The following is a 9,264-nucleotide window of genomic DNA, read 5'->3' as shown; positions in this document are numbered from 1 at the left end:
GTGCTGTAATAGGCACTACAGTCATTAGGAGCCGCTAGTGAGGCTTTAGTTTTGTCTAATGTCGGCCCAGTTATTACACTGTAAAACCAGTTTCTCTCCTCCTCTCAGTGGAACATAATCTACTGTAAAATGATTTGAGCCTTTCTCCCAGCCTCTAAAATGATCATGTGGAAATGTAACCACACATGCAATATGTTCTCAGCCATCATATCAAGTGGCCCTTCAGAGTCACTGTATGTCTTCCTGAGGATGCCAGACAAGAGCTGTGTGTGTTTCTTCTCGGTATAAAGGAGCAGAATAATTGTCGTTTAAATTCTGAAGACAGGTAACAATTTGGAAAACTGTCCCTTTTCCCTTAGGGGACTGTTTACCCTATTACTTTCATTTCAACCCTGACATAATGGCACTTTGTCCCCAATTAACCTGCCTTACTCATCCCCTCTGCTCTGGTGATCCCTTGTTGTTTTCTCAACACTGAAGTAAAAGGCCAAAACAGGCTGAATCCACAGAGAACAGCAGAGTCGGAGAGCAGAGGAGTGCCTTGAAAAACAAAAGGCACCACTGTGAGATCTTGCCTCAGGATGTTATTAAAGTCAGCTGCACACAAATACAGCACCACTTATTTCCTAATTGCAATAAATTGCCCATGCTTTTTGGAGTCTGAGTTCATGTTTAAAGAAGCACTGTTTGGATATAGGAAGCTAACAGCAGGCAATTAACAGTTATTACCTTCTTAATATATCAACCTCTTCTATTGAATAATTTGCTCTCACTTTACTCTAATAGATCTAAAAGGCTCTCGTATATCTACCTTGCTTTCCTCTTCCAACACTTTGATATTTAATGGTTGCTGTAAGGTCAGGTATGGATAATATGAACAGCACTGTGCCGTGACCTTTGACCTCAGTCTATTTGGATGCTTGTAAAAGAGGTGGTGTTTATTTTTCTGTTGAATGTCTAAAATGTACTAGAAATGTACACGAGAGAAACATGTATGACTTGCTGTGAGCCAACGCCCCCTGCTGGACTAACAGAGGGTTTGACAGTGATGGGGAAATCTTCATTTGGATCTTATGTCTAAGCAGTGGTGGAAAGCAACTGAGTACATTTACTAAAGCACAGTACCTAAGTGCAGTTTTGATACTACTTTATACTATTACACCACATTTCAGAGGGAAATATTGTTTTTATTGTTTGTATACTTTTTATTCCTCTACATTAAACCACTACAGTTACTAACGTTAGTTATTTAGTATATTTTTAGATTCTGTTTTTACATAAAACATATGATTTGCTCATAAAATATAATACGCTACTGTCTATTTCTTCTTTCCTGCCTAATTTATCATCTCACGACTCCACAGATTTCTCTTGTGGCCCCTTCAGGTGGCAGGACCCCTATATTAGGAACCACAGGATTAAATTCCTTAACTGTATAAAGAATTTAAAAACCAGCTCCACCTCGAGTAGCTCCAACAGTAAAATGCTGCTGTAACATTAACAACCTTATAATGTCAGACATAAAAAAATCAGTTACAGTGGCAATTCCTTTGCTAAATCTTAATACTTTAAAGAACCAGTGTGTAGGACTTAGGGCATCTAGAGGTGTAGTTGTAGATCACAATTCTGTAACTTTCACCTCCCCTTCCAAGCACAAAGGAGAAACTACAGTGGTTGTGAAACGTGTAAAAAATATGAACGACACGATCTAGTACTCCATGGTAGGTAACCCGCAGTGTCTGTAGATAAAAATGGCTCATTCTACGTTAACAAAACACAGCAAATCCTATATTCAGGTGATTATACACTAATGAAAACATACTTTTAACCTTGTGTTACTGATACTTTTACTTAGGAATGGGATCTGAAAACCTCTTCCACTACTGTGTCGAAGATGCAGTGCCTGTCAGGGCTGGAGGAGCAGGAAATACAGTTTACTCTGGTGTTCGCTTTTATTTTTTTAAAATCTGAAAAGATTCCAATGATGTAGTGCTTTCATCAGAATTTTTAGTCTTTGCAGTTTATAGATGGTCATTGACATTTCTGATTTTTACCTTAAACATACTTGTTTTTAACCAGTAATGAAACAGATTGACCCTTCTTAGGTCCTGCCTAGCTAACTACCCAACTAATCTAAATCAATCATTAACTAACTAGTTATATCTGAACGCTAATGTTAGCAAAACACAATTTACACAAATCATTGCTTAGCTAGCTTTTTGTATTTTTGTAATATTAGCTAACTTAAGTTTAAATTAAATTAATATTAGCTAACTTATATTAGCTAAAATGGGATTTCCTTTTCAACATAGATGAGCCTAGCACATAGCATAGCTAAGTACAGAAAAGGAGAAAGTTGACAGAGGTTCTGACCACGGCTTGCTCAACTGTTATTGGAGCACAGAGCAAAAAAAGGGCAGGATTTAGGAAGGGTCAATTTCATACCGATACCTCTATATGACCTATATAAACAAAAAAGACCATCAGCGAGTATGTATTTCTATGTAGCGATTCTTAAATATGGTTGAATTCTCATTGAAATCAGATGAAACAACGCAGACACTACCACTTCTGTCCACAGGGGCTGTCAGAATCAACACAAAATGAAAGTTTCTTGTAGCTGCTTTAAATAAATCAGTTAATAAGAACTTCCCACAAACAAACAGCCGCAGCGCTAATCAATTCTACTGAAAAATATTCAGTGAGTGGAACTCAGAAAACAAGCCGCTCATCAAATGCTGGCGAGACACAGTGAGGCGTTGGTGCCACCAAACCCAAATGAGTTTGTGAGGGCGACCCGTCGGCCGTGAGTCTGCCACGGCTGCGCTGTGCAGGGAACGTAATTCAGGTCGAACTCTGGCTCTGTGCGGTCCAGGTTGAGGGTCGGGGGCAGGACCCTGTGGTAGCAGGCCAAAGCGGTGAACGCTGCCTCCAGGGCCCCTGCGGCCCCCAGCAGATGGCCCGTGGCTCCCTTGGTGGAGGAGACAGCCAGGCTCTCAAGGTTTGGCTGGAAGAGCCTCTTGATGGCGGCGTTTTCAGCTGCGTCCCCCAAAGGTGTGGATGTGGCGTGGGCGTTCACGTAAGTCACATCTGCCGGTGAGACGCCAGCATCTCTGAGGGCAGCAGACATGCATCTGTAAAGACAGTGATCAGACAGTTCAAGCATAGTTTCAGTTCATTACAACTTTGATCTTCCTTTTGTTGTTTTGGCTCAGTTTGCTCATTTCCAATGCTGCTTATTTTACAAGATCAAAGTGGGAAAATACTACACGTTCTGTGGGGTTGTCTCTTGGTATTGGTATAAAGAGGTATAAATTGTTGTTAGGGGGTAAATCTCTCTTGCCACCAGGGCTGACTATAGCAGAGTTTGGCTTACAGCGACAAGTTTTATTGTAGCAGGCAGGCTTATTTTATGAAACTGAGATCCCATATAGACCAGAGTGTACAGCGCAGCTTAAACCCATGATGGAGTAAATAACGTCCAAAAGCAAAGCCAGCTAAATCTGGCAGCTTATTCTGACACAGATTAAGGGTGAAACAGTAAAAAGTTTGGGAAACTAGTTTACAGAATATAAAGGAATATTGGGGTGCCAGGGTTGTGCATTTTGACTGCCTGTTCTGTTTATATAGCTGAATACTGTATGTCCAGTAAAAGTTTTACTGTTTTTACTGTCTTTTTGTATAATGTTTTGTAAAATGTAAAAAAAAAAGAAAAACTGAATGAGATAAAAGTAGATATTGGAGGAAAGCGTGAATAAATAAACATAATTGTGTATGGCAGAGATGTGTTTGACTGCTTTCCTATTCTGTTAATCATCTTGTGACCGCTCTAAGTACTCAAGAGCCCTGATCCCCAGCTGGGGAACCACTGCTTAATGAGTAACAGTAGTTTTGTGGAATATTTAATGGCATTTTGGTTGCTATTTGGAAATGTCAAATATGAGCAAAATACCGAAACAGAAAGTGTCTGCTTTCAAATGAGTCACCTGAATGCTCCATCTCCATCTGCAGTGGGTGCCGTGATGTGGCTGGCATCCCCTGAGAGTCCATATCCCAGGACCTCTGCGTAGATCCTGACTCCTCTGTTCACTGCGTGCTCCAGCTCCTCCAGCAGGAGCACCGCCGCTCCTTCGCCCATCACAAAGCCCTCTCTCTCTGGGTGAAAGGGCCTCGAGGCCTGCGTGGGGTTGTCATTCCATTTGGTGGCGAGGGCCCGTGCTCTGGCAAAACCGGCCATCGACAGAGGCCCCACGCAGGATTCTGTTCCCCCTGTAACCATAGCAACTGCATCCCCGTGGGCGATGAACCTGGAGGCATCGCCTACTGCATGTGCGCCTGTGGTGCACGCTGTGGACACAGCATGGTTGGGACCCTTCAGTTTGTGTTTGATACTTATGTGCCCAGCAGCCATGTTGACAAGGATACGGGGCACAAAGAAGGGGCTGACTTTGTTGTAGCCCTTTTCTTGGAAGGCAGTGGCGGTGCGAGCGATTTCATCCAGTGACACCATGCCCATGCCCACAGCCACCCCAGTGTTGAGCTGTTCCTCTGTGGTTTTGGGGTACCACTCCGAGTCCTCCAGAGCCAGCTGAGCAGCTCCGAGGGCCATCACAGTGGCCGGTGACATGCTGCTGATCTCCCCACGAGAGGCAAACCTCTCCTCCCTAAACTGACCCTGTTCATTCCCTCTGGGTACCAGCGCTGCCACTTTACAGGGCACTGTCTTGTACCCCTCTGAGTCAAGGGCAACAATTCCACTGTGGCTTTTAATCAGGCGGTCCCAGGGTAGTGCAGTCCCTGTGCCCAGAGGACACACTAACCCTATACCAGTAATAACAACCCTCCTCTGGCGCTTTCCTGAGCTGAGCTGTCTGGAATCTTGGTGAGGACAGACACAGCCGCTCTTTTGAAGGAGTGCCCTTATGCTCTGTGTTCTCAGCTGGAGTTGAGTCCAGCAGGACAGTGATAAAGCACACATGCTGGATTCGCTGTCAAATTGGACACAGCTAGCTTGTAATTTGGTGAATAATATCAAAGGAATAAATGTACAAAACCCAAGGCGAAATGTCCGCCATACGAAACTGAACTTTTAAGTTTCCTTAGTAAGTTTGTCACTTACTGGGTCGAGCACAAGTTAGCTGTCAGTTGTAAAAGCTTTAACGAAACGAGAACGCGAGTCCATCATTGAATCTGCATGCACACACTGTAGGTAGCAATCATGAACGCCAGTCTAGTTTACAAGTAAATATACAATTTAAAAAAATTTATTAAACCGACAGAGCAAGAAAAAAGATAAAAGTGCTTTATACGGCATACACAATTATAGCGAAATACAAGAAGCTATGTACAATATGTTTAATGCTGCGAACGCGTATACAGGCGTTAATAGGTCAGCTACACTCAGGACCCTAAACACCTAACGTTAGTAGGTGAAATTACACTGTTAGCATTAGCTACTGTAAACTGCATAGACAGTTCCTGTTGGTACAAGAAAGATCAGTATGGCGGTGTCACCAGCAGTCACAACGTTATGTGAGAATTCTAATGGAGTGTTTTTAGACGCCGCCAAGTTATTACTTACATACGCGGACAACATTTTAAGGTAAGGTTGAGAATGGACCGCAGCACAGCAGCGGTGTGTTGAGAGGTGCTGTTCTGGCTAAGCAGAGGTTGTATTATTATTAACGTTACAATATATCTTCTGTTTACAAATGCACCCAACGTCGCAAACATCATGTCACTCCGCCGGTAAAGCTGACCTTTACCGTGAGCCCCGGTATACGCCGCTGTTGGCGTTAACACAACGTCTAACCAGTCTGTTTAAAAAGTCTTGCATTGTAGTTTTTCCTTATGACTCAGCACACGCCCATACAGTAGCATAGCTTTAGTATTAATCACGACGGTGTGGTGGTTAATTCGGCATATGAGTGACTTACCAGGAAGCAGTTTTAAATAGTGAAACTGTCTTTGTTCCCCTCTACCTCACCTCACATTGTCTCTGAAATACGCTGTGGAGTTAAGTAGTTAAAGTTATCGTGTTTGTGTTTTTGAGCGGAGTTAAGGTTCACACAAACAAATATGTTGTGTAAGAAACTGCCCACATATGAATTGCTTAAGTATATTACTGCCACGTGTACAATGAACAACAATACTAGTTACATTTATGTTGCCAATTTATTATATGTGTGTGTATATCTCTTGTTCTCGTTATGAACCCATAACTCATTTCTCATATGCAAATATGTCCGCAAAGCCTCAAACACAACTCTACTTCCTCATATCACCTCCTAACAGATATCCCAGTGAGGAAAAGTACAGATCGATCCGCATAGGGAATCCTACTTTCTCCACCAAGCTGTTGCCCATCAAAGGTGCTGTGGAATGCCTCTTTGAAATGGGATTTGAGGAGGTACAATTCATAAGTAACTGCCAGGTGTCTACTATAATGTGTTACAGCCAGTATTCTTATTGCACCACATGCTTCATTTCCTTGGTCACCTTTCATCTGCCTGACTGTAAGTAAATATTTTTTCAGGCTGAGACCCACCTGGTGTTCCCCAAGTCTGCATCAGTGGAACAGCTCAGGCTCATCAGGGAATCCATAGCAGCAGAGAGGGATCAGAGGCTGCGCGGAGGACAGCCCGTCCAACCCGCTGTTCAGGCTGCTGCGGCCTCAGCCTCAGCCTCAGCCTCAGCTCCAGAGAGCTCTGCTGCTGCCTCCATCCGGCCGGTTTCACCACCTCCACCACAGCCATCGTCCTTGGTAAAGCTGTGCTCATCACTGGTTTAAATGGCAGAAATTGTGATTGAACATGTCTGAAGTTTTTTTCTATACATTGTAGCAGGGTCCCCATGGACTAGGTTGTTTCTACAAGTCTTATGATAGACAGCTCATCTTCATTTAATTAATGCCACTTTGCTTGATGAAGAGGGGGGTATCCTCATGGCTTTAGAGCACCTCAAAGCGCTGATTTGTGTATATGCAACACTTATAATGTCACCATCGGTATTTAGAACAAGACATGAAAAATATTGAATGGGCTGGTTTTAGTTTACATTGCTATTGATGTTTTCATATGTGATAAGAAGTAGCTAAAAAAACAAAAGTCTAATTCAGTCTTTTGTATCTTTAGGGACTGTAGGAGAATTATTAGGGGCAAGGGGAGTCTTAAAAAGTGGCAGGCTTATCTGTTTATGTTTTTGCTGAAGCTAGGGTCTTTTTTTCTGATCCCAGAATTCGTTTGATCCTTGCCAGATTAACTACAAAATAAAATGAGGAACAAAGAAAATAATAATCCTAGGGAAGGCTATGGTTTTTTTGAAAGTATAACATTCTTCCCCTCCACACCACCCCAATTATTTTAATACAGCCCCTTACATCTCTGAAGAACATCTACATATACCTCCTTCATTCATGATAAATTGTCACTCTGTTTCTGTTGGTGTGTTTGTGATCTGGATGTTTTCTTGTCTTTCTTGTCAGGAGAGCAGTATGAGCTTCTTTGTCACTCTCCAGTCAAACTTTCAACATGTGATGCTGTATGAAAACCCTGAGCTGCAGCAGAAAGCCAGGAGCTGCATCCCTCACCAGCAGCTGTCCTCTGCTGCTGAACACAAGCTAAAGGAGGTGAAAGAGGCTGACCCAGGTGAAGTCCTCTCATTCATTCAAAAGAATCACTTGTATATCTGGATCGTACTGTATGTATTCCTTCAAACAGCGATTCAGAGGGACTGACTGACTTGCTCTCCTGTTTGTAGAATGTAAACTCGGAAAAGAAGACTTCCTGGTGCTGGAGTTGCTCAGATGGTTCAAACAGGACTTCTTCTCCTGGGTGAACTGTCTGCCATGCAGCAGCTGTGGAGGCCAGACCCAGAACGCCCGCTCCCTCAGTCCCACCACCGATGACCTCCGCTGGGGAGCCCAGCGAGTGGAGGACCACTACTGTCGGAGCTGCCAGCTCTCCACCAGATTCCCCAGGTCTGTGTGTGTCTCTGCTTGCGTGATGTTTTAGCTCACTGAGACGTTTAACTTATGGAAAGCTGCAGAAACCCTGTTAATACCGCAGTTTGGGAGTTTAGGATCAGTTTGTGATTCTGGAAATAATTTATGTTGTTCTGGAAAGTTTAGTGTTTATGCTCCTCACTTACATTGCCTATATAAACCTAGTTGTGTATTTTGTTTGAAAGTCAAATGTGCGATAAGCTCCACGGTATGACACTTCAAAGCTGGTTTACCAGACGCGGAATGGAAAAATGCTCCCTTTTCATTATGGCTTCCATGTCAGTCCGTCTAGCTGTGCACACCAGATGCGAAGTGGAAGCAGAACTCTCAGAGAAGCTCATTGGAACTGCTGTGAATGGTCATGTCTACATACATACAGCCTATTAATCATCAAATTTGTTGTTGTGATCGTCAGATTCATCAACAAACACTTCCGCTGTGGTGAGAACACGGATCTAACACGGTGTGTCCAATAAACGCTGACCACCCTGACCACTTTTGTTGTTATATTACTAACTTAACACATTTTAAAATGCTAAGAAGTAAAACTTTTTTCCTGAATTTGACCACAAAGCACATGGAGAATAATGGATTGCTCTAACTGATGTGCATGCTTCTTTCCTCTTTATTGTTTATACCAGGTATAACAATCCTGAGAAGCTTCTTGAAACCAGGAGGGGGCGCTGTGGGGAGTGGGCTAATTGTTTCACATTGTGCTGCAGAGCCCTGGGCCTTGAGGCCAGATATATCTGGGACAGCACAGGTACGAATACGACTGACAGATATGGCTCCTGCGTCGCCACCAGCTGTTTACTGACGCCTGTGTTAGACATATTGGAAGGAAAGGATGTTGACATGGAATCCTTAATACTAGTCAGTGTTATTCTAGCAAAGAAAAATCAAAGTTACGGTCCACTTAATAGCTTTTTGTTTGCTCAGTTGTTATCTATTTAATTCAGTTGTCAGGACTAAAACTGCAACAAAAAAGTTTCTTCTTCAGAAAATTAGCCTTCAACTATTTTGATAACCCAACAATGTAGGCAAAACAAAATTGATTTTCTGGTTTCTTCAGTTATTTATAATCGTAAACTGGATAACTTATATCGTTGGTCAAACAAAAAAAATTAAGATGTCACCTTGGATGCATTTTTCACGATTTTCACGATGGTTTATATACTACATAATTAATCAGCAGATTAATCGCTAATGAAATCACAACTAACAACTGAGCAAACGCCATCCGCTAAGTTAGGCTGCAAGAT

General features: G+C 42.7%; 2 protein-coding genes across 5 annotated transcripts in view; one reads left to right on the top strand and one right to left on the bottom strand.

Moving 5' to 3' along the window:
• Nucleotides 1-1,132: 1,132 nt before the first annotated feature.
• oxsm (3-oxoacyl-ACP synthase, mitochondrial) lies at nucleotides 1,133-5,202 on the bottom strand. The gene is made up of 2 exons (XM_035681193.1): nucleotides 3,987-5,202; nucleotides 1,133-3,134 (listed from the first exon to the last, which is right to left on the bottom strand). Exons 1-2 carry the CDS (start codon nucleotides 4,976-4,978, stop codon nucleotides 2,732-2,734), a joined length of 1,395 nt encoding a protein of 464 aa, XP_035537086.1. The 5' UTR covers nucleotides 4,979-5,202; the 3' UTR covers nucleotides 1,133-2,731.
• A 203-nt stretch (nucleotides 5,203-5,405) lies between these two features.
• ngly1 (N-glycanase 1) overlaps nucleotides 5,406-9,264 on the top strand; it is a 9,184-nt gene continuing 5,325 nt past the window's right edge. The window contains exons 1-7 of one of the 4 annotated variants that reach the window (XM_035681188.1): nucleotides 5,406-5,602; nucleotides 6,295-6,433; nucleotides 6,536-6,763; nucleotides 7,484-7,646; nucleotides 7,759-7,978; nucleotides 8,418-8,465; nucleotides 8,644-8,765. In XM_035681188.1, coding sequence (XP_035537081.1) covers nucleotides 5,502-5,602; nucleotides 6,295-6,433; nucleotides 6,536-6,763; nucleotides 7,484-7,646; nucleotides 7,759-7,978; nucleotides 8,418-8,465; nucleotides 8,644-8,765 — 1,021 coding nt within the window. In that variant the 5' untranslated portion in view covers nucleotides 5,406-5,501. The remainder of the gene's footprint in view (nucleotides 5,603-6,294; nucleotides 6,434-6,535; nucleotides 6,764-7,483; nucleotides 7,647-7,758; nucleotides 7,979-8,417; nucleotides 8,466-8,643; nucleotides 8,766-9,264) is intronic. The other 3 variants (XM_035681189.1, XM_035681190.1, XM_035681191.1) reach the window with 3 other exon arrangements.

Source organism: Morone saxatilis, unplaced genomic scaffold, assembly GCF_004916995.1.
Source record: "Morone saxatilis isolate NCDOM2014 unplaced genomic scaffold, NCSU_SB_2.0 Contig9, whole genome shotgun sequence".
Lineage (NCBI taxonomy): Eukaryota > Metazoa > Chordata > Actinopteri > Moronidae > Morone > Morone saxatilis.
The sequence above is the reverse complement of the archived record's forward strand: the minus strand, read 5'-3'. Positions and strand labels throughout refer to the sequence as shown.